General features: G+C 38.4%; 2 protein-coding genes, 1 long non-coding RNA gene and 1 pseudogene across 3 annotated transcripts; all 4 read right to left on the bottom strand.

Moving 5' to 3' along the window:
- Positions 1–1233: 1233 nt before the first annotated feature.
- Positions 1234–19610, bottom strand: LOC127452821 (complement C1s subcomponent-like). Its single transcript, XM_051718587.1, has 11 exons — positions 19448–19610; positions 19029–19230; positions 17718–17892; positions 17174–17314; positions 5877–6079; positions 4334–4481; positions 4125–4243; positions 3855–3933; positions 3135–3269; positions 2953–3027; positions 1234–2843 (listed from the first exon to the last, which is right to left on the bottom strand). Exons 1-11 carry the CDS (start codon positions 19471–19473, stop codon positions 2083–2085), a joined length of 2064 nt encoding a protein of 687 aa, XP_051574547.1. The 5' UTR covers positions 19474–19610; the 3' UTR covers positions 1234–2082.
- Positions 14355–16818, bottom strand: LOC127452826 (anti-sigma-I factor RsgI2-like). The gene is made up of 2 exons (XM_051718596.1): positions 15230–16818; positions 14355–15151 (listed from the first exon to the last, which is right to left on the bottom strand). Exons 1-2 carry the CDS (start codon positions 16058–16060, stop codon positions 14798–14800), a joined length of 1185 nt encoding a protein of 394 aa, XP_051574556.1. The 5' UTR covers positions 16061–16818; the 3' UTR covers positions 14355–14797.
- Positions 19611–19729: 119 nt separating the features above from the next.
- Positions 19730–25352, bottom strand: LOC127452845 (mannan-binding lectin serine protease 2-like; annotated as a pseudogene).
- A 405-nt stretch (positions 25353–25757) lies between these two features.
- Positions 25758–27189, bottom strand: LOC127452847 (uncharacterized). Its single transcript, XR_007899319.1, has 3 exons — positions 27107–27189; positions 26703–26901; positions 25758–26494 (listed from the first exon to the last, which is right to left on the bottom strand). It is a non-coding gene; the product is annotated as an uncharacterized LOC127452847 (long non-coding RNA).
- Between the last annotated feature and the right edge of the window lie 610 nt (positions 27190–27799).

The following is a 27799-nucleotide window of genomic DNA, read 5'->3' as shown; positions in this document are numbered from 1 at the left end:
TACCTTAACATGAATACTGATTGTAATAAAAGTATGTCATTATAAATAAAAAATGTGTTATGGATATGGAACTGTTTAGTTTTGGTTGCCTTACTTGTAAGACACTAAACAATTAAGAAAAGGAAGTTTTAAGGATTTTAATATATGCTCAATGCTAAAGATATGTATGTCAGATAGATTTTTCTTTTACACATTTCAATTTAATTACATAATTCCACCAACTAGATTTGTCATTTTTAACAAAATAAATAGAAATATATAAATTAATATAATATATTAATTTAGTTAAAAATTACATCATATATTTTGCTGGAATTTTGTTATGAAATTGAAATCTGTATCTTAAATATACGCTAAAATATTTTTTTGAATGTATTGATGTTAATGTTTGAAATATGTGCTATACATGCAGTAATTTCCATATCAAACCAGGGGTAAACAATCATGAGTAATATGTTTTATTTCTTGTGTGATGGCCAGCAATACATTTTTCGGTCATTGAACAGGCATCCAGGAATTTTACAGGGCCGAGGTGGCAAACCTATATCAGTGCTGCAATATATCAGTGCCTGCTGTATAAATCCATGTAAACATCCGTGTTAAGAGTAAATGGATATTGCTCTGCCGATTGCGTTTGAGACAAAAAGTCACATTGATGGATAATATTAAAATCAGGACAGGGAAGTAGCGAACACAGACAGAGTTACACAAGGATCAAGTCCACTACACATTGAAATAAGATCCTTAGCGTGGTAAATTCTGTTGATCTTCCTTGTTTATTTTTTTGTTTGTTTTTTTATTTACTATAATTGATCCATTAAATTAATAGTGCCAAATAATTGATGACTGATTTATCAGAAACAACCCTATTATATACAGTATACATCTTCCTGTCAACCTCTCTGCGACCCCTAGTGTGAGAACCACTGTATTAAAGGGTTCTCCCTTGAGCACCACCCACTCATTAACATAGAATTTACATGTTGGCTTTGAAATTGAAAAAATAAAATTAAAACTTAACTTTTAATTTTAATTATGTCACATTTACTGCACTAACATTAAGAAAATGCTTTGGAAAAATTTATTTGCAATTTCTGTTTCTTATTTGCTTTTTCATTATAATATTGAGAGTCTTGCCTCACAATTGCAGTGAAAATGGAATTTAAAATCAGCTATTGCATTTAAGTTTTTAATTTGACTGGGATGAAGAATTGTCACTGTGAAAATGAAAACTGAATTATTGAATTTTATTTTTAATTTTGTCACATATTTTACAGACACTTGAAATGGTTAATGATGTTTTAATTTTAATTTTTATCACTGCATTCATTTATTTAATATTGGCAGGTTTTACATTCCATAGGGTATCACTATCACACACTTACAAACTATGGCTAAATGGCTTCAGAAAAAATGGGCATTACACACATCAAACAAGGATCACACCATATGACTTCATATTTGAGTCATTGAGCATCACACGCAACCAGATTTCCTCTATAATTGGCTCTAAATTACCAAACACGTGTGATATACTCCGACTAGATGTAATCGTTGTCTTAGCATAAGAAATCGGAGTCAGTTCCCATACTGCGATACACTGTGAAATCTGTCAACTCCAACTGGTCCAAAATCTGGAGCCGACGTGCACAGACTCAACTTGACTGCTAATTGGGGCTAAAATTGAGCAGAGTTGTAAGCAGTTTATGCCCCTGGTTGCCTTATAAAATTATTATGGAATTGTTAGCCTTATAACTTGAAGAGAGAACAAAAGGTGAGAAACACAAAAAATGAAGGTTCTGGAAATATGGCACCATTCTACCATGTCTGCTGTAGCAGAAGAAAATAAGCTGCACTTTTTAACATTTGTAAAATAACACTTTAATTAAAAAACTTTTGGTCATAACACATTCAGAGTTGAATACATTAATAGATTAATTAAAATACACTTTTATCAGGAGTCTGAATGTAAATTATTGAAAAATGCATACCTGAAACTGATTTCAAACTATTCAAGGTTACAACTTTTATCTGGGGTGGAATAATGACAAATGGGTCATGTCTCATCTTGTTCAGCCAATACTAGTTATTTGCCATAGTTTCTTTAATCCAGTCCAGATAGTTCTGCACTTTAGTGTAGAAACCTTTAAAGATTGTATCGCCACATTTAGTAGGACCCCATGACACAATGCCCCTCACTTCATAGCGCTGTTCTGCAGACCCATAGCCCAACATGGGGTGGAACAGTGGACCCCCACTGTCACCTTGACAACTGTCAACACCTTTCTTGTCATCTCCAGCACAAAACATGTTATCAGTGACAGGCAGACCACCTGAATCACATTTATCATTTGGATATTCCTGAACATGCCCATAACGTAAATTATCACTTTTTAATTTACCCTCAAACCCTCCGAAACCTGAAATTGTACCCATCATGTCCTCCATCACAGATCCATCTGTTTTCTTTGGCAGACACACTGGCCTGATGTTTGGACCAAGTGGCACCTTAGAAGACATTTTGATCAGTGCAATGTCATTATCAAAGTTTGTTGGATTACCTCTATCCACCCTCTTATAATTTGGGTGAATTATGATCTTCTCTGTCTCTAATTTAATGGGTTTATCTTGAGTTAAGTGAATTAATCCACCAAGGAAAGACATTGTTGTGTTTTCAAATCCATCTACTACATGAGCAGCTGTTATGGCCCAGTAATCACTGATCAGAGAAGCACCCCCTCTTGTCAAGCTAGTATAGAGCTGCCATGGAATCTGCCCGAGTTGAGCTTGCTTCCCACCAAAAACTCTGCCACCAAAAGCAGGTTCTATATTTTCTCCACACACTGAGAGAGAAAGAGAGAGAGATAGAAGTTAATCATTCTGTTTCTGAATGTGTGGCTAATCACTCTGTCGGTCTGCCTGTCTGTAAGTCAAACAAAACAGAATGCTCACCAGGAATACAAGGAGGAATAATATTATTGCTATCATCCTCTGTCCATTTCCGCGTTGCTGCACAGGTGTATCTTGCTGTACAAGAGGAGGAATGAAAGGATATAAATGGCTGAAATTCAGTTCAAGCTGTTGAAAGTCATGAAATCATATTGAATAAAGGTGGGCTTTGTATAGTATCTGACCTTTAGGAGTCTTCTCAAAAGCATAGTATGGCTCATTGCAGTGATACTCGATGACAGAGAGATATTCATTGTTTGATCCATTGATAAACTGAACCTTTCCATTTTGCAAAGGCTTTGGAGCTCCACAGTCAATAACTGAAAAGAGACTCAATACTTATACAGGTGTGTGTATAAATTGAGTGGTATATAATACAATGTGTGCAAAACAGTCCAAAGAAAACAAATCAGTGTAAATATACAGCATTTCCTACTGTATGTCAAACATTTTTCCATCACCTATAAAACTGGGGTTTTAGCAGTGGTGTGAAGTAAGCCCAGAGAAGGGGTGTCATAAAGTGAGATGGAAATGTTATTCAAATTATGAAACATTCTTTCCCCAATTTATTTATCACAATGTATGTGCATTAAATAAATGAATGCATTAAAATGGATAAATATATAACTACAAAAACAACTTGATTGTAATGTAGACCAGGAGTATCTTTGCAATGTTCCTGTTTCAAAACTCCAGCCAATCAAAACTGCTCATTATCACGATATAACTCTACGTTACTACGTCTCCCTAGCAGAGTGACAGAAAAATGGATACCGGGTTTATGCACCCCACGCCCCTTGGTTTTAGGCATACAGTGGGAGTTTATATGCAGATGAGGCATAGAACCAAATGATCAGTGGATGAAATGTAGACAAAAGCAAAATCCAGTGATGGGGGGTACTCACTCTTGCACTCTGGCAATGTCAAATGCCATTCTCCATCACTCTGACACATGGATTTAAAACTTTTAATCTCTTTCTCTCCCTAGAAGTGGCAAAGGGGAAGGTAAGCGAAATTATTTGAGAGAAAAATGCTTGTAAGTACTGATATCTATTCATATTCGAGTACAATTATACTCTCAAATAGGCCTGTCAGAGGACAGAAGGATACAAATGATTGATTTATAATAACTCTAGCTGTACTTATTTTCTCCCCAGTTTTATTTTTAATCTCACCATCATGAGCTTGTATCCTTGGTCACAACGCACTTGAATGTAATCTCTGTACAAGTACTTGGCAAAGTTCGGAGTGACTCTTCCATTGTGGATCCTGCCTGGATTTGGACACTGCACCCCTTTAAAGACAATTGAGGATATCTGATGAATAAGTATTCCCACACATGGAAAAACATTTAGTTTAGATATTTATTTCTTTTCTCACTCACTCTGGGTGGTGTAATGTAAGCTCCACCCCTGGCTCTGTCCGTGTCTGTCAGTGTGGTACTCCACTTGGGTGAAATGGGAGTCAGTGTGGAGGAGTCCAGGGCTTTTTCCTCCACAAAACTTCTGGGGTGCTTTTTGTGGGACAGACACCTGGGACAGAGACGAACACAGATAAATAGATGTAAAATATATGTATGTGTGTATGCATGTATGTATGTATATATATATATATATATATATATATATATATATATATATATATATATACACACTACCAGTCAAAAGTTTTTTCACATTTTAGAATAATAGTAAAGTCATTAAAACTATGGAATAACATAAATGGAACTATGGGAATTATGTTGTGACTAAACAAAATCCAAAATAAATCAAAACTGTGTTATATTTTATCATCTTCAAAGTAGTCACCCTTTGCCTAGAATTTGCAGACATGTACTCTTGACATTTTCTCAACCAACTTCTTGAGGTATCACCCTGGGATGCTTTTTAAACAGTATTGAAGGAGTTCCCATCTATGTTGGGCACTTATTGGCTGCTTTTCTTTATTATTTGGTCCAAGTCATCAATTTCAAAAACTTGTTTTTTTTTTTTATTAAATTTTAGTTTTATAGTGAAATAAATTAATATGGTGGCACAATTATATTTTTGTCTACAAAACCAATTTCAAACATTTAAGCATATGCCTTCAGATCAAAAGATTTTTAAGATCATGAGAAACATTTCGGTCAAGTGTTTCAAAACTTATGACCGGTAGTGTGTGTGTGTATATACATATATATATATATATATATATATATATATATATATATATATATATACAGTATATGGGTTGTTGACATAATAACTTTTTTAAATCAGCATCAAGATTTTAGTTTAAAATGTGTATGACTATGTAAGAAAAAGTGCATAACTTACTGTAGGTCCTAAGAGGTAACCATTTTAGTTTTAGTTTTTTCGACTTAATCAAATTATTGCCTACAGATATTCCATGTAGTGTCTCATGGATGGATTGGTAGTCATGTCACATCTTAGGAGATGTACATTTTTGAAAAGTTTGGTTGGAAGATAGATAAATGTGTGTATTTTAGGGGTTTCATGACTACTTGTTTATACTAATCAATTAGTTGCCTAATCAAGTAGTCAAATTGTTGACTAGCTGAATTATCAACATTTTCCTTATGTAAAAGTTGTGACAGTTTTATAGGTTGTCATGTGATTGCAAGACATGAAATTGGCCACTTTTAAAGGGTGAAATAGAACAAACAAGTAACATTTGGAAAGACATGGTGGTGTTTTCATATTATTTTAGTACATGATCTGCTGTGAGGGCTCAGTAATCACTGATCAGTACTATTCTGTGTAGGCCAGTGTAGATAAAACACACGCAACTGAAGTCATGTGATCCAGGACTAGTCACACAGACCCAAAACATTGAATAGATGTAGAAATAATAGAGTTTGTTGACTTGTTAGTGCAACACCTAATGTGTTAATAAATGGATAAACAGACATTTATATCCAAACATACTTGCAGCCAGTGAAAGAGGCAGGTCGGTCCTTGGTTGTAGACCTGCTCTATGTGGAAGGTCTGGCTGAAGTTGAGGGTGATAGTAAAGCCTGGCTGCACAGAGATGTTGTAGACACAGTGCAGATCAAGTGGGGAGGTGTTTGGGTATCCAGGACTGGAGATGGTCCCCTCTGGTTCACTGTAAACCCCACCCCCACAGTCCACTAATACAAGAAGGAAACACACTACTTATTCTGCTTGCTATATGTATAAATATGTTTTGGCTGCATGTGTAAAGTTAGAAAATGGCTTACATACTGCATTAGCCACATGCCTGTGTTGTTGTCAATATTTTCATGACTTGTCTTGCCCTGTATTTGTTAAGTTTGTGTTTCCTCTTCTTTTACTATCAGGATGAGAAACTTCACACTAATCTTTGGTTCTGACCACCTCACCTATTCACGCCTGGCACTATCAACATAAAAATGTGGACTATGCATAGGGTTGCAACGGTATGAGATTTTCACGGTACGATAACCTTCTCAGAAAATATCACGGTTTCACGGTATCACGGTATTGCACAATTATTATTATCAGTTACAATGACCCTTAAAGGAGTGAAAACAAGGTTTTTTTTTTTTTTTTTTGGTTGAACAAACACTTTATTATAATTTATTATAATATTATTGAAACTTGAAACCATTTTTTTTTTATGGAAGTATGTGTAAAAAAAAGTCTCCCTTTTGAAAATAAATAGAATAAATAAGAAAGCTAACAGAATTATAATAATAAAATGAATTATAAACATAATAAAAAAATAGCATGTAACTATAACATGTTATATAACTAAAGCATGTTAGTTTACATGTTAGCATAGCATGTTAAATTAACTACTAAATGAAAAATAACATCAGCTGTGTGAGCTTTTAAAGTTATGTCCTATGATTATTAACAATTAACATATACTGTAGGTGCATGACAGTGCAGCCAGACTGCTCCTGTACCTTTAACTCAGTGGTTCTCAACTGGTTTTGCTTCAGGACCCAGATTTTACGTTGGAAATCAAGTGGCGACCCACCATAGTAAAAACGTAACCTGTATTTAATGTATGCTAGGTCGCATTTCTTTTTATGTTGCATAGTTTTGTTCATGGTTTTCAAGTACAAGGACATGCATCAAGTGACATTATATTTGTTGTTGACATCAACAACAAAAGCAACAGGAAGCCCCCCCCCCCCTTTTAAAATTGAAGAACATATTTACTTATATGAGCCCATTATTATCCCGTTTGTTTCCTAATTTCAAAATAATTCAAACAGAACATACATATTACACAGGAGGAAAGGCTCCTCATTACCATGGTTAGGTCAGTGTAGCTAGTCTTAAATAATAGTAATAATAATAACAAATTATAGTATTTATGAAAAAATAAGTATTAGCTGAAACACATCTTGAAACTTTAACTACAACTGCCACTGTTGATATAAAATGAGATCTAATAGATTCTACCTTTAGATTATTTCATATGAAACTAACATTTTGTCAAAATATAAGTTACTTTTACTCATGTAAAATCGTGAAACTATTTAGTAAAGGTCATGATGTATAATAAAAAAATTAATTAGCGCATAGCACAGTGTTGCTCTTTTCCACCTCAGTGCTATTTGGCATGTCAGGGCTGCCTCCTGTTTGAGAGGTTCGACTTGACTTCCTCCGTAACGCTTTAAACTAGAAAAGTCTCACTAGAATTGAAATTGGTCACATCAGTTTTGAGGTCTGCATGCTGCAATATCGAGGGAAGCCCGGTAACACTGCTTTAACTCATACACACACTCACTTATGTCAGACCCCCTCGTCTCGCTTTTTTCTCCTCTGCGTGCGTGCGTGTGTGTGTGTGTGGCGCAAGTTGACGAGTCTGACAGACAGTCGAGGAGGAAAGGAGATACGCACGCGCAGGTGAGATTCTCTGTCCGGTTGAATTTTTTTCTCAATACCATTGATAAGCAAATGTACATGGTAAAAAACTGTCAATTTTCATACCGTGGTATACCATGAAACCGCTATACCGCTGCAACCCTAACTACGCATGCAAATAATTAGATGCAAGAAGCTCTATTACTCTAGAGTGAAAATAGAAATAACCCGAAAACGGAAAAAAATCACAATTAAAACAAAAAGGAAGTTCACCCAAAAATGATAATTCTCTCATCATTTACACACCTTATGCCATCTCAAACTCATATCGTATGACTTTCTTTTTTCTGCGGAACACATGCTTTGATAATAACTTTTAAGAACCTAATTTTATAGCATTTTTTAACAATTTAGCACAAAGTGCTTCACAAAGCATAACATCAAAGCACTCAATAAAACAACACATTCGCTTAGTAGTAAAAGCAAGTCTACATAAAATGATCTGCAGATCTAATATCCAAGGGCAGGCTGATCCATAAACATGGGGCCTTCACTACAAAAGCTCTATCACCTTTAGTATTGCATCTGGATCTTGGAACAGTCAACAGTTCACAACAAGCTGATCTACGAGGTCAAACTATTTCGTAAGTTCTTAAAAGTTCTGCTAAATTGGTAACACTGCAAAGAAGCTAAAACAGGAGTAATATGATTTGAAGACCTAGTTTGTTTCAAAAGTCTAGCTGCAGCATTTTGCATTAATTGTAGCCATGCTAAAGTGCATTGATTTAAGGGCATTGCAACAATGTAGGCGAGACTAAATAAAAGCATGTATAGCTTCTCTGTATTCCTAAAACTTGAGACAAGTCTAACCTTGGAAAAGTTCCTTAACTGATACAAACAATCCTTGCGGCCCATCAACAAATGTTTATATATGCTTAAAAATGCAGCCCGGTCTCATGACATTTACGTGAACATGACAACATTTTTGCAATTCCTAATTTATATTTGGCTGCAGGTTTTCAGTGAAATGTCCTGCTTGGGGCGCCAAAAGCAAGTAAAATGGTGTCATATTCAGATGCGCTATTAAGGTGCTTTATATATATATATATATATATATATATAATTTATTTATTTATTTTTTTTTTCCAGATTGAGTTCATGGCTGGACTTCCTCCGAATCTGTCCAACGCCCTATCAGGTGAGCTACCGCACAAGCTGTCTGTGTTGGAATGTGTATATATGTGGGTGAGTCCTTAATAAAAGTTTGTTGTTTTTTAAAAGATGTGTTTGAGTAAAAGTGTGTCAATATCATAAAATAACATGGTCTGAGTAATAGAGAGAATAATAAGTGTTTATAAAGTCATAATCAGCCATTTAAGTCATGATTTGAGTGAAAGTGAATAAAACACACAGTTTTTGTAGCACCTCTATTGTCATTTCTCCTGGAAACTGCAGGGAATTGTTCCTGGAGACACGTATAACAAGTTTTGCAAAAATGTATATAAAGACATGTTTTCACTATGAGACCAGGTTGTAAATATATGGGCCCCACAACTTATTCAAGGCCCCCTCAACAGGTCCCTATTTTCTTTACCACATCCGTGCTGTTTTAATTAATCTGACTGTAAATAACAGAACAGGTATTAAAAGAGGCTTAAATAGGGGGCCTGGGTAGCTCAGCGAGTATTAACGCTGACTACCACTCCTGGAGTCACGAGTTTGAATCCAGGGCGTGGTGAGTGACTCCAGCCAGGTCTCCTAAGCAACCAAATTGGCCTGGTTGCTAGGGAGGGTACAGTCACATGGGGTAACCTCCTTGTGGTCACTATAATGTGGTTCGCTCTCGGTGGGGCGCGTGGTGAGTTGTACGTGGATGCTGCGGAGAGTAGCGTGAAGCCTCCACACACACTATGTCTCCGCAGTAACACACTCAACAAGCCACGTGATAAGATGCGCGGATTGACGGTCTCAGATGCGGAGGCAACTGAGGTTTGTCCTCCGCCACCCGGATCGAGGCACTACGCCTTGGGTATGATGGTGCCCCCCTAGGGAGTTGGTGCCCTACGCAGATTGTGTAATATGTGTATAGGGAGCTGCGGTACTGTGGTAGCCAAATGGTATTTTTCCATTTTGATTAGTCTAATGGCTTATTAGTTTCAACAAAACCAAACTGGCTTTGGCTGAACCTGACAGCTCCTTCAGTTTATGTCAATATTTTATAAAAGACTAATTTAATTTATATCACTGAAAGCGACGTGACCAACAGGTCCCAGACGTGCTCAATGGGATTGAGATCCAGGCTCTTCGCTGGCCATGGCAGAACACTGACATTCCTGTCTTGCAGGAAATCACACACAGAAGGAGCAGTATGGCTGGTGGCATTGTCATACTGGAGGGTCATGTCAGGATGAGCCTGCAGGAAGGGTACCACATGAGGGAGGAGGATGTCTTCCCTGTAACGCACAGCGTTGAGATTGCCTGCAATGGCAACAAGCTAAGTCCAATGATGTTGTGACACACCGCCCCCGACCATGACGGACCCTCCACCTCCAAATCGATCCTGCTCCAGAGTACAGGCCTCAGTGTAACGCTCATTCCTTCAACGATAAACACGAGTCCGACCATCACCCCTGGTGAGACAAAACTGCATCTCGTCAGTGAAGAGCACTTTTTGCCAGTCCTGTCTGGTCCAGCGAAGGTGGGGTATATATATATATATATATATATATATATATATATATATATATATAGACACACACACACACACACACACACACACACACACACACACACACACACACAGCAGCAGCAGCCAAAAGTTTGGAATAATGTACAGATTTTGCTGTTTCAGAAGGAAATTGGTACTTTAATTCACTGAAAGTGGCATTCAACTGATCACAAAGTATAGTCATTACTGATGTAAAAAACAGCACCATCACTATTTGAAAAAGTAAATTTTGATCAAAGCTAGACAGGCCCCATTTCCAACAGCCATCACTCCAACACCTTATCCTTGAGTAATCATGTTAAATTGCTAATTTGGTACTGGAAAATCACTTGCCATTATATCATACACAATTGAAAGCTATTTGGTTCGTTAAATGAAGTTTAACATTGTCTTTGTGTTTGTTTTTGAGTTGCCACAGTATGCAATAGACTGGCATGTCTTAAGGTCAATATTATGTCAAAAATGGCAAAAAAGAAACAGCTTTCTCTAGAAACTCGTCAGTCAATCATTGTTTTGAGGAATGAAGGCTATACAATACTTGAAATTGCCAAAAAAAAAAAAAAACTGAAGATTTCATACAAAGTGTACACTACAGTCTTCAAAGACAAAGGACAACTGGCTCTAACAAGGACAGAAAGAGACGTGGAAGGCCAGATGTACAACTAAACAAGAGGATAAGTACATCAGAGTCTCTAGTTTGTGAAATAGATGCCTCACATGTCCTCAGCTGACAGCTGCATTGAATTCTACCCACTCAACACCAGCTTCATGTACAACAGTAAAGACAAGACTCAGGGGTGCAGGCCTTATGGGAAGAATTACAAAGAAAAAGCCACTTTTGAAACAGAAAAACAAAAAGAAAAGGTTAGAATGGGCAAAGAAACACAGACATTGGACAACAGATAATTGGAAAAGAGTGTTATGGATCTTAACCCCATTGAGCATTAGTGGGATCAGCTAGACTGTAAAGTGCGTGAGAAGTGCCCGACAAGACAGCCACATCTATGGCAAGTGCTACAGGAAGCGTGGGGTGAAATGTCACCTGATTATCTGGACAAACTGACAGCAAGAATGCCAAGGATCTGCAAAGCTGTCATTGCTGCACGTGGAGGATTTTTTGATGAGAACTTTTGAATTAGTTTAAGAATTTCTGGAAAAAAAAATTAAAGTTGTAATAGTAATATTTCACGTTATTAATGTCCTGACTATACATTGTGATCAGGTGAATGCCACTTTGGTGAATAAAAGTACCAATTTCTTTCCATAAGAGCTAAATCTATACATTATTCCAAACTTTTAGCCACCAATGTATATATATATATATATATATATATATATATATATACAGGTGCATCTCAATAAATTAGAATGTCGTGGAAAAGTTCATTTATTTCAGTAATTCAACTCAAATTGTGAAACTCGTGTATTAAATAAATTCAATGCACACAGACTAAAGTAGTTTAAGTCTTTGGTTCTTTTAATTGTGATGATTTTGGCTCACATTTAACAAAAACCCACCAATTCACTATCTCAAAAAATTAGAATATGGTGACATGCCAATCAGCTAATCAACTCAAAACACTTGCAAAGGTTTCCTGAGCCTTCAAAATGGTCTCTCAGTTTGGTTCACTAGGCTACACAATCATGAGGAAGACTGCTGATCTGACAGTTGTCCAGAAGACAATCACTGACACACTTCACAAGGAGGGTAAGCCACAAACATTCATTGCCAAAGAAGCTGGCTGTTCACAGAGTGCTGTATCCAAGCATGTTAACAGAAATTTGAGTGGAAGGATAAAGTGTGGAAGAAAAAGATGCACAACCAACCGAGAGAACCGCAGCCTTATGATTGTCAAGCAAAATCGATTCAAGAATTTGGGTGAACTCCACAAGGAATGGACTGAGGCTGGGGTCAAGGCATCAAGAGCCACCACACACAGACATGTCAAGGAATTTGGCTACAGTTGTCGTATTCCTCTTGTTAAGCCACTCCTGAACCACAGACAACGTCAGAGGCATCTTACCTGGGCTAAGGAGAAGAAGAACTGGACTGTTGCCCAGTGTTCCAAAGTCCTCTTTTCAGATGAGAGCAAGTTTTGTATTTCATTTGGAAACCAAGGTCCTAGAGTCTGGAGGAAGGGTGGAGAAGCTCATAGCCCAAGTTGCTTGAAGTCCAGTGTTAAGTTTCCACAGTCTGTGATGATTTGAGGTGCAATGTCATCTGCTGGTGTTGGTCCATTGTGTTTTTTGAAAACCAAAGTCACTGCACCCGTTTACCAAGAAATTTTGGAGCACTTCATGCTTCCTTCTGCTGACCAGCTTTTTAAAGATGCTGATTTCAATTTCCAGCAGGATTTGGCACCTGTCCACACTGCCAAAAGCACCAAAAGTTGGTTAAATGACCATGGTGTTGGTGTGCTTGACTGGCAAGCAAACTCACCAGACCTGAACCCCATAGAGAATCTATGGGGTATTGTCAAGAGGAAAATGAGAAACAAGAGACCAAAAAATGCAGATGAGCTGAAGGCCACTGTCAAAGAAACCTGGGCTTCCATACCACCTCAGCAGTGCCACAAACTGATCACCTCCATGCCACGCCGAATTGAGGCAGTAATTAAAGCAAAAGGAGCCCCTACCAAGTATTGAGTACATATACAGTAAATGAACATACTTTCCAGAAGGCCAACATTTCACAAAAATGTTTTTTTTTATTGGTCTTATGATGTATTCTAATTTTTTGAGATAGTGAATTGGTGGGTTTTTGTTAAATGTGAGCCAAAATCGTCACAATTAAAAGAACCAAAGACTTAAACTACTTCAGTCTGTGTGCATTTAATTTATTTAATACACGAGTTGAGCTGAATTACTGAAATAAATGAACTTTTCCATGACATTCTAATTTATTGAGATGCACCTGTATATATATATATACACACACACACACACACACACACACACACACACACACACACACTTAGCAGGGAAATACATTTACAGCGCAATTTACGGTACTGCAGGGATGCATCATCATTAGATGCTGGAAATGTCCCACCCCTTTCTGAAATGGAAAATATGATTGGTTAACAACTGTCCAGTCGCGTCTGAAAAGAACGTTCTGATTGGTGGATCGGCTGTTGGCCTGTCTGTCTTGCTTGTGCCATTAGTTGCGCTCCCGTCTCCCGTAGCTCTGTGTGCATTTAGAGAGAATCTCTGTACACTTAAAACAATAAAAAGAAACACACACACACACACACACACAATTCACTCAACGGTACTGCGGCATTGCATTAGTAGATTGAACATTTTTTTGGGTCAAAAGCCTACTCGTTGTTCTGGTGGCCTTACGTATCATCACTTAATTTAGGTGGGCATACTCAAAATCCTAAGAAAGATAGGTGGACATACAGTGTATGCCTGCATATGCCCTAGACTAAATTACTGGTTTAGATCTATAAAGATGTCTTTATATTCCTTCAGACTCAAGTTATACAATTACAGATATCTCCAGACCTCCTCACACACGCGCTCTTGACATGCACATCCACTGTTGTTGTTTTTACCTTTGTGAGGGGGTTCAGTGGAAAGGAGGAGGCGAGAACCGGCTTAATAATATAAATAATAATTTAATAAACAATTTAAACAAAACACACAACCAAAACCACACAGTACAGCTGCCTGCAATTCTCTCTCTCTCTAACTGTCGTCCCCGGCCACCTTTATCCCTCGCGCGCCCCATCAGGCTGGTTGGGGACCGGGTGTGTCTCATTCCAGCCCGGCCCCGCCCTCCTCGGCTCTACAACCTTCGTCTCCTGTAGTTTAGCAACGATTACATCTTATTCTAGTGATTCTTCATGACAACTATGATGTTACAGGGCAGGCAGGGCAGGCTGAACACAGGAATGGACAAGGAGGATGATGATGATGTGAGAAGTGCAGTTTTATTTACATGGTGAAATCCAAACATGAAATCCCAGCGTGAAATTATCAAAACAAAGTGACATAAATATAAATGGACTTGACTTGACTTTACTAATAGCATGAAGACTAGCATGACGTCACACCAACAATACTCAAAAGATAATGGCAAACATGAGGGCTTAAATACATGGACATGGATAACCACATGACAGACTAAACTAATGAACATGATAACAAGATTACTAAAACATGAAACAATGACACGACTAATAACGAGTTAACAAGACAATAAACCAATGAGAACAAGACACATGAACATGGAGGGAAACAGGATATCACATGACCAGAAAAAGGAAACAGAACAAGGAACTAAACTTTCATATTAAAAGATATGAACACAAAACATGATCAAAACGTGATATATTCCCCCCTCAAGGGGCGGCTTCCGGCGCCCAAACAAAAGCAAAACAAACAAGAGTTCAATAGGGAGCTGGTGGGGTCCTTGAGGCATGGCCTGGCGAGACAGGGCATGGAGCATGGCTTGGCGAGACAGGGCGTGGAGCAGGAGACAAGTGCGGAGCCAGTGGCCAGAGAAGTGGCTCCAGGAAGGGAGCAGGGTCTGGCGGTTTGGGTGGCGGCTCCAGGAAGGTAGCGGGGTCTGGTGAGCTGTGAGCACAGGCAGTGGCAGGGTAACAGTCTCCATGGTCGTGCGTACAGACAGTGACGAGGGAACGACCTCCGTGGTCATGGGCACTGGCATTGATGGGGGAACAGTCTCCATGGTTGTGAGTACAGACAGTGACGAGGGAACGACCTCCGTGGTCATGGGCACTGGCATTGAAGGGGGAACGGCCTCTGTGGTAGTGGACACAGGCAGTAACAGGGGAATGGCCTCCGTGGCCGTGAAAACTGGCAGTGACAGGGGAACGACCTCTGTGGTCGTGAGCACAGGCAGTGACTGGGGAACAACCTCCATGGTCGTGAACTCTGCTGTGGAAGGCTTCGAGGGCAGAGCCGTGGCAGGGCTCTGGGATGGACGAGGCTTGCAACGGTGGCTCTGGGATGGACGAGGATTCAAGAACTGGCTCTTGACCATGGCAGGTGTGGGCATCGACTCGCTGACCATGGCAGGCATGGCCGTTGGCTCATTGACAATGGCAGGCGTGGGCGCTGGCTCGTGGAACGTGGCAGGCGTGGACACTGGCTCGTGGAATGTGGCAGGCGTGGGCTTGTGGAATGTGGTAGGCGTGGGCTTGTGGAATGTGGCAGGCGTGGGCGCTGGCTTGTGGACCATGGCAGGTGTGGGCGCTGGCTCGTGGACCGTGGATGCTGGTTCGTGAACCGTGGCAGACGATACAGATGTAGCAGCCTTTGTGGGAGTGCTGAGTCCCTCATCAGCCACTCCCACAGTGAAAGACGAACCGCTCAGCACCAGGGCATAGTCCATGAACTGAGCCAGAGTCCATTGAATTTTGCCTCCAGGCATCATTGAGCAGACTGTCTCATTTAAGCCCACACGAAAAAGGTCTTTGAGGGCAATATCATTAAAGTCCACCAAGTGACACAGTCCACAAAACTCAGCCACGTAGTCCTTGAGGGGACGATTTCCCTGGCGTAACCGCAGAAGTTTAACTGCTGAGTTCATAGTAGGTCGAGTATTCAGTAATGTTTCAGAGCAGGCAGGACAGGCTGAACACAGGAATGAACGAGGACGATAATGATTTTATTTTACAAGATGAAATCCAAACATGAAATCCCAGCGTGAAATTATCAAAACAAAGTGACATAAACATGGACTGGACTTGACTTGACTTGACTTGACTTGTATTGACTTGACTTATAGCATGAAGACTAGCACGACATTACACCAACAATACTCAACAAAAGACAGTGGCAAACATGAGGGCTTAAATACATGGACATGGGTAACCACATGACAGACAACCAATGACGAGACTAAACTAATGAACATGATAACAAGATTACTAAAACATGAACCAATGACACGACAAGACTGATAACAAGTTAACAAGACAATAAACCAATGAGAACAAGACACACGAACATGGAGTGAAACAGGATATCACATGACCAGAAAGAGGAAACAGGAACAAGGAACTAAACTTTCAAAATAAAAGACATGAATACAAAACATGAACAAAAACACATTTAAATGTGACAACAACAGTGGCTCAAATGTGACATTGCCACCTTGTGGATACACTAATTAGTGCAAATAATTCCAGGTGCATTCTGTGCGTTCAAAGATGCGCAGTTAGAAAAATCGGGCTGCGCACGTTCAGTGCTCGTGCACTCTGCTTATGACGAGATTTGTGTCACGTGTCCTGTTTGCAAATGCTCAGCGTTCACGTTTCACCGAAGTATACTTTAGGCTTAAAGGTAATCCATGCAAAACCATTCGAGTGTTTTAATCCATGTGTTCTGAAGCAATATGATCATTTTTGGGTTTTGAGTATTATGTCCTTTTTATAGAGCTTGAAAGTGTTGGACCCCATTGACTTGCATTTTATTGATAAAAAACACCTATTATCTTCAACAAAATATCTTCATTTGTGTTCTGTAGAAAATGTCATATGAGTTTGAGACAGCCTAAGGGTGAGTATAAGAATTATCAAAATATTTTGGCACCCAGAAATATGTGGCAGACCACCTGGGGATGCTCAGCGTACCACTGACTTACAAAATCAACATAAACGGTTTCCTGAAAATATGGGTTTTTATTAAAGAAAACACTCACAGATGCAGGTGCGTTGGTCAGGTCGTAACTGGTAACCATGGTGACAGGCACACAGGTAGGAGCCCAGAGTGTTAAGACATATTTGTGAACATGGTGGATCTGACTCATTCTCCACACTGAAGGAGGTACACTCATCTATGTCTAGGAGAACAGGTGAATAAGGGCACAAGCATTAACAGGCATACACAAAGAGATGTTATGAAGCTTAACATATACAGTACACTACCAGCCAGGATTTATGTGTCTTATAACCTTTTGATCTACAAGCTTATTTATTCTTTATATTAGTTTTGCATATAAATATAAATTGTGTCTGTATGAATTGCTTTACAAACCTGTAATCTAGGCAGAGGTTGGCTTTTTTGAAGAAGCTAATTTATTAAATAGTTTTAGCACTACATAGTTTTGATGACTACTATTGTTCTAACATTTGGAAAATTGTCTTAAAAAAGAATGACGAGGTGGGTCCAAACGTTTGACTGGTAGTGCATATACTACATCACTGAATTGTTTGTAATGTGCTTTGAACTGCTTTATAACTCACCAACAGCCTGGTAAAATGCAGTGAAGCCCAAGTGTGACACATGGTTGGAGTCATCCGTTTGAAAAACCAGCTGGAGACGGTTGCCAGGAGCCAAGATTGGCTTGTTACCTGGATAATACCTGTCTGTGGAATTCTGGCCACAGAACTTCCCCAGAAATTTCTTGTCGGACACAACCTGAATGCAAAATAATCATCTGTTTTGTAGCAGTATTAGAAGCATCAGCATGGCATTTTTCAACTTAATTTGTTGTTATATGGACAGGGTTGGGAGGGTTACTTTTGAAATGTATTCCACTACAGATTACAGAATACTTGCTGTAAAATGTAATTTGTAACGTATTCCACTAGATTACTCAAGGTCAGTAATGTATTCTAAATACTTTGGATTAATTCTTCAGCACTGGTAGATTTTATTTCCACTTATTTTGACTATAAAAACTCTGCCAGTACAGTAAGACAAAATACACATGTTAAAAATACATTCTCTGAAAAACCTAAATATCTTACGCAGTGTTGTTTCTAAAACAAGTTAAATCAAATTGATCTTGTTTTAAAGATTTTTAGATATTTTTACAGGAAAGCAATACAAAAATTATTATCAAGAATACGATTTTTGCCTTAATATCAAAGGTCTTACTAGAAAGAAATTTTGATCCAACGTGAATTTTCTTGCTAAAAAAAATATGATTGTTTCTGGTAACGTGCATGTAAAATGGCTAGAAATAGCATTTTAGCTTAGCTTAAAGCTGACAATTTACACAAGGTTTATTTCTATTTCTTCTGCTCCAAACTTACTTCAAACTTACTTCCCTGTCTGCTCGTATAAATGTAACACTTCATAAGAAAGTGTTTCACCGCTGTTCAAATGCACTTTGGATCATATCATATGTATACATTTTTCCTTCTGAAAGGACTAAATATTAAATGAAACAAATGACAATAAAATGCAAAGTAATCTCTTCAGTAATCAAAATACTTTTTGAATGTAACTGTATTCTAATTATCAATGATTTAAATTGTAATTGTAGTGGAATACAGTTACTTATGTTTTGTATTTTAAATACGTAATCCCGTTACATGTATTCCGTTACTCCCCAACCCTGTATATAGAATACAATGTTCTTTGGAGTCATGCACCTTGACACACTTTTCTTTTGTTCACCACACAAGATACACAGAACAAGGTGCAGTACATGCATTGTGCAACTCAAATGGGATCGGAGTAGTCATTCTCTATAAAATATTCACAAGACAATTACTCCTTGATGGGCATGACTCTGAAGTATGTTACTGTTATGAAGGATCACTGACCATGAGAGAATCATAGTAGCAGTTTGGAGAGGGCTCAATATCCAGGTGATTGAACGTTAGCTGGATTTGATAGCCCTGTGGCACTTCCAGGTCCCACTGTTTCTTGAGATCAGCAGGATATGGCTGGGGGTACAGAGGAGAAGATACCTCCCCAAACATGACCGGCTCACACTCACAAACATTCACACAGGCCCACAGCAGGCTGGATTATTGTGTGTTGTTAGGAACAGACATAATTAGTGGGAAAGAAGTCATAATTGATTTATGATTGAATATTTCATTAAATAGTGCTGAGATGCATTCTGAAATGCTTAACTAACATTGTTACCCCTGATGATTGTTATGAAATTAATCATAAGGCTGAAGTGTTATATTATAGGATAATACATGCAAAATAATTCAATTTAAACACAACTTACCAAAATATTAGATGTATTCCACCCATGACAGACACACAGACGTCAGTAGCTGTTTCACTAAATATGTAATACGACCATTATTTTTCTTGTGTTCAGAAAGCCTACGCGATTAAAAATGAGAAGCCTCTCTAGTGAGAGCACAAGGGTCTAAAAGTCATTATAAAAGATAAACTTGTTTGATTTGGCTATGACTGAAAAACAGTGGCAGAAAAATAAGAGAGAGAGAGATAAGAAACACAAATGTTCCCGTAATCCCTGTTTTGTTTTTTTTTTTTTTTGTTTTTTTTTTCAAACCTGTTTACTCAAACAGTAAGGGTGAAAGTCTACATGGACCATTTTTTCTCTGCAGCTTTTCTTAAGAGTAAATCTATTGTTGTCAGAAGATTATTAGATGTGGTCCATCCTTGTCAGGATAAACAGTATACAGTATGTACTATATATACTCTAAAGCAATCATGAAGGGTTTTTTAAAATGTTCATAAATGTTTAATTTTTAATTTGAGTGGCATCATAGGTGGGAAAACGAGTCTAAAAGTCACAACCAAAATCAGGTTTGTTTGATTTGGCTAAAGAAGACAAACCTGGAAAAGTAACAGTGCATGGCATAAAAAATGGCATGCAAGAGAAAGAAGAGAGCAATTGAAAATGTAGCAGACTGAGGCAACCCATGAACTGTACAGTTATACAATCATAGAAAACAGTCAACCACATGATTGCAATTAGTGTTATGGTACACACATTAGGGGGAAAAAAGTGTATTACATAAGTGATTTTTGCCTTGTCAGCTAAAACATTTTTGATTAATGAGAAAAAAGATTTTGTGAGAAAAGTTATTGTATTGCAGTATAGAGCATATATATTTTACCATTTTCTGTAATTTAGTATACATGATACTATAGTATATTAGAATATATTAGAGTATAAAAACAAATAAAAAAATGCTGAATCATTTATCTAAACAGCAGATGCATATACAAACTGATGAGATATAACCGTATTTTCTGAGAAACTTGACTAGTGTGCATTACAATATATTGGTGGAGCAGAATCTTATTTTTGTGTGTGTTGGTGTTAGTTGTTTTCTATAGTTTCTCTAATCCAGTCCAGGTAGTTCTGTACTTTAGTGTAGTAACCTTTAAAGCTTTTATGTCCACATCCATGTGGACCCCACGATACAATACCTACAATCCTAAAAGGCTGTTCTGCAGACCCTTGATCCAATGTAGGGAGTCACAGTGGACCTCCACTGTCACCTTTGCAACTGTCTATACCCTGGCCATCATCTCCAGCACAAAACATGTTATCAGTGACAGGCAGACCTCCTAAAATACATTTATCATTTGAATACTCCTGAACATGCCCATAAAGCAATTTGTGACTTCTTAGATTTTTATTGCTATATCCTCCAAAACCTGAAATTGTGCCCATCACATCCTCCATCATAGGTCCGTCTGTTTACTTTGGCAGACACACTGGTCTGATGTTTAGACCAAGTGGCACCCTGGCAGACATTTTGATCAGTGCAATATCATTATCAAAGTTTGTTTGTCCCCCATTTTTACCTACTTTTTTATACTTTGGATGAATTATTATCTTTTCTGTCTCCATGGTGATTATGTTTTTGTCCTGAGCATCAATCATTCCCCCTAACCAATTCATGGTAGTTGTTTCATATCCATCTACTACATGAGCAGCTGTGAGGGCCCAGTAATCACTGATCAGTGAAGCACCACCTCTGGATTTGACCTATGTAAGAGCTGCCAGGGAATCTGCCCCAGTAATGCTGGCTTCCCACCAAAGTCTCTGCAACCAGCAGTGCTTTCTGTATTCAGTCCACACACTAAAATTAGTCTAATCAAAGGTATTTTAGAAAGATATTGCTCCTTCAGAGCATTTAAAATGGTCTAAAACCAATAGTATTTGGGGTTTTATATTTTATATATATATATATATATATATATATATATATACACACACACACACACACACAGGGTGAATGTACCTGGGACACATTTAGGAAAATCTTCTGAGAATTTCTGACCACTCTCAGATACCCAATTACCCTCAGCATCACAGATGAAATGCCCTAAGGTAAAAGAGGACAGAAAGAGGCAGCAATTACTCATATATATCAAGCATTAAATCAATGTAGTTGACACATACATCACACATCTCACCATTTCCAGACATTAGGTAATATTCAGATGAACACTTGAGACTGATTTGTTCTAAATAGGTTGTGAGGACCTTCAACTGTTAGCTCTATTAAATCTGGTAGGTCAGGAATGCCACAATCCACAGCTGATGGGGTAAAAGAAGAAGAGTCTGTCTGAGAGTGAATTATAATTTGTTGAAAAAAAAAAAAAAAAAACATTGAAATGATTTTAGATTTAAGTTTAAGACTATGTTGCATGTATCCTTTACAGTAAATTGAATCATATAATGCCACTCAAAAAGTCATCCAAGAAGTCATTTTCATATAGAAGAAACAGTAGTGAAAACAGCTTGTTTAATTTTAAGGATCAGAGATCTGGGTTGACTTTTTCCAAAAATGTTTCAATTAAATAACATTTTGGTCCAAGACACCCAACCAACATTTTCTAAAAAAAATCTAAATAACATTATCAGTGTGAGAAATTTAATTATACTGTATGTACTGTGAATGTTACTTGTTTATTGTGCTAATGTTTTGTTTTCCTATTTCTCTGTAGTGACAGTTGTTCAGACAGACAGACAGACAGACACATTGATATGCATCTAAAAAATCAAGAAAAGAGGCCTGTGGTAAAGAAGACATTTTCTCACGTTCACAGGTGATAACAGGGCTCCACTCTCCATTCCTCTGGCATTTGGATTTATACTCAACCTTAGCTGATGCTTCCTGTGAAACACAGTGTGAATATTAAACTTCAAGGTAAAGACACCAAAAGCTTGCAATGGTAAACAAGGGTTGGCTCATAAACTATACATGCAGACAACTATAGTCTGCAGCATAGCTAAAGTATATCTATAGTTATACATACACTTAAAATATATATATACACCGATCAGCCACAACATTAAAACCACCTGCCTAATATTTTATAGGTCCCCCTCGTACCGCCAAAACAGTGCCAACCCACATCTCAGAATAGCATTCTGCTTTGAGATGCCATTTTGAGATGCTATTCTTCTCACCACAATTGTACAGAGTGGTTATCTGAGTTACCGTAGACTTTGTCAGTTCAAACCAGTCTGGCCATTCTCTGTTGACCTCTCTCATCAACCAGGCATTTCCGTCCACAGAACTGCCACTCACTGCATGTTATTTGTTTTTGGCACCATTCGGAGTCAATTCTTGTGACTGTTGTGCATGAAAATCCCAGGAGATCAGCAGTTACAGAAATACTCAAACCAGCCCATCTGGCTCTATCTGTGTGTGTGTATATATATATATATACACACATACATACATACATATATATATATATATATATATATATTATATATATATATACATACACACAGTATATATATATATATACACACACACAGCATATATATATATATATATATATATATATATATATATAGCCTATATTATTATTAGTAGTAGTAGTAATATTATTATTTTCTGTGGTTCTCAACTGGTTTTGCTTCAGGACCCAGACTGTACATTGGACATATTTATTTGAACAGACCTGTGATCAATTTTATTGGGGTTGCAACCCACCAGTTGAAAATGACTGTTATAAACTATCTTTGGTAAACTCAATCATTCAATCTATGGCCCTCAAGCCTACGAGGATACATTTTATTATATTCACCAATAAATACTTACTGATTGCAATACATGTCCTTTGTCACACTTTACTGTAACCTCATTGTTCAGGAAATATTCAGAACTATTCAGGCTCAGACTAGATGTTGGCGTCACTGTTCCAGGATAAGTCATTTCTGTGAGGAATAATATTTATCGATAAACATAATACAACATGTAAATAAACAAACCAAAGCAATTTTCAATCAACAATCTGATTAGTAAATACATAAATAGAGCTAGAACCTGCAGAAACATGTCTAGTTCTAAAGATGAGCAGTAACAGTCACACCTCTGGTTCTGTAACTGAGGCTAAACCCTCAGTTTGTTCCTGCATCATCTGTCCTAAAGATAATTTCAACATGTGGAGACTAAGTGCGAAAGGTAGATTTAGGGTGGACGTGGCCACAAAATGGACCGAAGTCTTCAGAGACAGTTTTTACCTGAGAGGAGACCATATGGAAAAGGAGAGAAGAGATTAAAAAGATCAAAAACAAAGAGATAAGATTGTGGGAAATTGCAGGTGTAAAAGTAGGTGTTCAATGGGTTACAGTGTAGTGTTACAGTTAATGAGTCAATGCAGTTTCCATTCTCACCCTTCGCCGCATCAAAGCCCCAGTGAACATGAACTCATACTGCAGACCCTCTTCTACAGCCAGAGTGTAAGAGCAGACAGAGTTTTCTGGGTATGATCCTGGCCAGCCAGGTGACATCAACACACCCTCTGCAGCTAACTGACACAGAGAGAGAGAGAGTGAATAAAACCATGTTCAGTACTGTACATCTATTTGCATTTTCTGTAAAAGCTGAAGGGTGCACACTCCATAAAAAGTAATTGTCAGGGAGAAACGTGTTGTGCCAAATGTATGACTTGTGTGTGACAATGAACAAGGAGGAAATATAGACATTATTTTGAATTTGTTGACCGGAAAAACTTTTTATGTGATAAACCTTTTTTTTAAAAGTAACTAAGTAATTAGTAATGTGATGAATTTTTCTGATAAATAAATCTGTAAAGTCAGTAATCTGATTGTGTGTGTTCTGATCAGTGTTTGGTAAATTACTCAAAAAAGTAGTCCACTGCAAATCAGTGGACTATTTTTTTTTTTTAAGTAATTTACCAAAATTTACCAAATATTGATCATTTGCAGTGAACTACTTTTTTGAGTAATTTACCAAACACTGATCAGAACACACACAATCATAATATATTAGCTCTAAAAACTTCAGAAATATGGTGAAAAGTTGAGCATTACCTTTGCAGCTGTGCTGATCGGGGTTGAGGAGGTACCCTAGTCTGCAGGAATAGCGGTATCCCTCAATGTAGTTATTGCAGTGGTGATTGCACACATTATCAGGGTCCTTACACTCATCAACATCTATAAATAAGAAGAATTTGAGCCTTGAGGTTAAAGATTAGATGGGTAAGTAACAGCTTAGCAGAGAGTCTTCACAGCAGATAAGGGGGGGGGGGGTCTATAAAGATCTATAATATGCGTGATACCAGTGTGCATCATCATCTAACTCAACGTGATTTTATCAAAATCTCAACAATAAAATGTAAAATCTGTCCAAAAACATTAACACCCTAGCTGGGAACTGTAGTACAACTTCATGAAATATCACTCTACCAACCAGAAACTCTCTGCACATCTACATGAGAATGAAGAGCACCCAACATTTTGTGCTTTTAACGGAGGAGCTGGCTAGCGTGTGGCCAAGTGCTGGTGAGTTTCTTTTTCTTGGATCTTAAAAATTCATGGAATTTCTGTAACATCACTGCCACGTACCATAAGACACAAAAACCTCTTAAAACTTTATACCTTGTTGGCATGTTAATGCTGAGACCATCAAGCAGCTGCAGGGCCAGCAGAAATGTGTCAACCACTCGAAAAAAAGTATTGTTGACATTCTTATAAGAGGGGTTTCAAGGAAATAATTTTGGGAACCACTGTCCTAGAAGACTATTCACTACAACATACTGTAAATAGCATTATAACAGCATTTGGGTGATTGCACAAACCTTGTTTGGTCCCATTTTACCCTATTTTACAGCCATTGTGAATTATTTGCCAACGTGCTTACGTCATGCGAGAGGCTGCATGAACTTGGTCCCCTCATGGACGTTCATTGGAGAGCGACCGGAAGTAAACAATTATAGTGAAAATAACATTAATTTAACCACTGGAGTCATATGGATTGCATCTACTATGACTGTCTTTGCTTTTTGGAGCTTTAAAGTGTTTTTTTAAAACTGTAATACAGTAAGACATTGTTACGGTAATTAGGATTATCATTGAAAACAACTGAAACAGTAAAACTAAAATGTAAACAATGTTTAAAAGTGACAATGTAAAAAATCTTAATGGCCATAAATGTCCATTTCATTTTCTTTATGCAAAATGTAATTTAGGTTTCTTTTCCTTTGCAATTATTTGGAGTTAAATAAGACCAGGACATTTTCTTGACAGGTTTCATGTGGCAGGGTGAGCAAGAGACAGACACAGTGGGTGTGGCGTCAAGCCTCGGAGAGGCATTTATTGGAAATAATAAACGTAAAGATGTCCAAAAGGGGTAATAAAGTGTCCAAGGGGTAATAGTGTTCATAAAAGGGGGAATCTGGCATCCTCGCGGTGAACGGGGATCCGTGAAAGGGCCAGGTAGTGTTCATAGGAAAGCCCAAGCACGGGCTGGGTCAGCCGGCCGCTCACGCTCCCCTCCAAACTCCAAAGCGTCACTGGCGGCCTGTCTTCCCAGACCCGTGGCAAGCGTGAGGGGAAGGCGGCCCGGCATCTAGCCCGTCGGCGGCAACGTGAGCAGTTCACCCCCGGCGACTCATTACAACGTCCGGGGGTCCGAAGAACGGGTCCGGCAGCGCGGCCACTCGTCCGATCCCTCCCAGCTGTGGTCCTGGTCCTGGTCCTGGTCCTGGTCCTGGTCCTGGTCCTGGTCCTGGTCCTGGTCCTGGTCCTGGTCCTGGTCCTGGTCCTGGTCCTGGTCCTGGGAGGATGCCAGTGTGCGCACACATGGAGATTTGAAACCGGCTCTCCGAGAAAAGGTGCACACTGCGTTTTAAAGACAGCGGTGATGAAGCATTATCCCCATCAGGTGTGCTTTATTCACCACTGACCAAAGGATGATTATTAATTATGCACCTCTTCTCGTTCTCCGGTCTTAAGGCTTCTTCTTCTTCTTTGACGTTTTATGGCGGGTGGCAAACCAGCTTTTGGTGCATATTCCGCCACCTACTGGAATGGAGTGTGGAGCATTGACGTAGAGGAAAAAAAACAAAAAAAAAACAAAGAAAGTTTGCATTTGCAACTAAAAGAAAGTTTGCATTTTAGAACAAAGAAAAGTCATTTACTTTATTTATTAATTATTTTTCCAAATGAGGACATATTAAGCTTGTTTCTGGTGAAATTTTCTCCCAAACTATAGCTAATTACACACACACACCTTCAAGGCATCATTTTCACACTCATAACTTTCTTCCAGGTCCAAGTGTATGAGAGTGAGGGTGATTCTGTGTCCTTTTGGGGCACACTCTTCCCATGTAAGGCTGGAATCAGGGTTATATCCACGTGGATGTTCAGGGGACTACACCCACCCAGCTAATGGCACTGACCCACACAAGGGAAGAACAAGGATGGTAAGACTAGACAGAGAGGAGGAAAAAACATTATGAAAGTCAGATTTAGAACTGAGCAGAGAGAAGTTTATCAGAAAAATATTAGGGTAGATATGACAGGAATAGACATAAAGAACAAAACTGAATAAAAAACATAGGAGTGGAGGAAGAAAAGATAAAAGAAAAATACAGACAGACAGACAGACAGACAGATGGAGAAATTTTGACATACCACAAAATGATCATGATGAGTAACTGCTACAACTCTACTCGACCTCTCCTCTTTCTACACTTTCACGCTTGTCTGCATTGTCATGTCCCACCCTCCTTTCCCCTTAAACCAGTCGACATACCTCAGAGTGTTTCCCAACATCTGTCAGGGGGGCGTTTACTCTGCACTGACGTGAACGGGAGAGAGATGCAGTGACTGTTCCAGAGACCACCATTGTAGCTGTACATACAGCCTCATTAACTTTCTTTATTAAGTGATATATAAGCTATAAAGACTTGAAATTATTCAGTTTAGCAAGTTCATGTCTGTGTGGATAATAAACACATTTCTGAAAGCCATGAATAGGGCTGTGCACTTTGAGCTGTGTGTACACCTTCTAGATTTTCACATTTTGAAATGAAAGGGGTACTTGGCTTGGCAACTGGGTGGTTGCGCTGACATTGCTATGTGGTTACTGAGGTGCACTAAGTGTTTTTTTAATGCATTGCTAGGGTATTCTGGGTGGTGAAGAGAGAATAGAGAAAGATGGGGGCATGGTGGTAGAGGAAGAGGTTCTCTGCTCTGTATTGTTTGATTTTTTTTTTCAAAGAACTTTTACTGTAACAACCACACAAAAAAAGGTCAAATGGTGCCATTAAAAGATTGTGTTACATTGTTTCCTAAGAAACACTGCAAAACATGTGCATTACTAAT

This window comes from Myxocyprinus asiaticus, chromosome 15 (genome assembly GCF_019703515.2).
Source record: "Myxocyprinus asiaticus isolate MX2 ecotype Aquarium Trade chromosome 15, UBuf_Myxa_2, whole genome shotgun sequence".
NCBI lineage: Eukaryota > Metazoa > Chordata > Actinopteri > Cypriniformes > Catostomidae > Myxocyprinus > Myxocyprinus asiaticus.
Note: the sequence above shows the minus strand (reverse complement) of the source record. Positions and strands in the feature narration are given on the sequence as shown.

Coding starts and splice junctions, on each gene's coding strand:
- LOC127452821 (XM_051718587.1), bottom strand. CDS start 19,473: ATGGGTGGAATACATCTAATATTTTG. Junction 3,270..3,854: donor GACATTGCCAGAGTGCAAGA/GTGAGTACCCCC, acceptor GTCTCTTTTCAG/TTATTGACTGTGGAGCTCCA. Junction 3,028..3,134: donor TTTTGAGAAGACTCCTAAAG/GTCAGATACTAT, acceptor CCTCTTGTACAG/CAAGATACACCTGTGCAGCA.
- LOC127452826 (XM_051718596.1), bottom strand. CDS start 16,060: ATGAACTCAGCAGTTAAACTTCTGCGGTTACGCCAGGGAAATCGTCCC. Junction 15,152..15,229: donor CAGTGCCCATGACCACGGAG/GTCGTTCCCTCG, acceptor ATGACCACGGAG/GTCGTTCCCTCGTCACTGTC.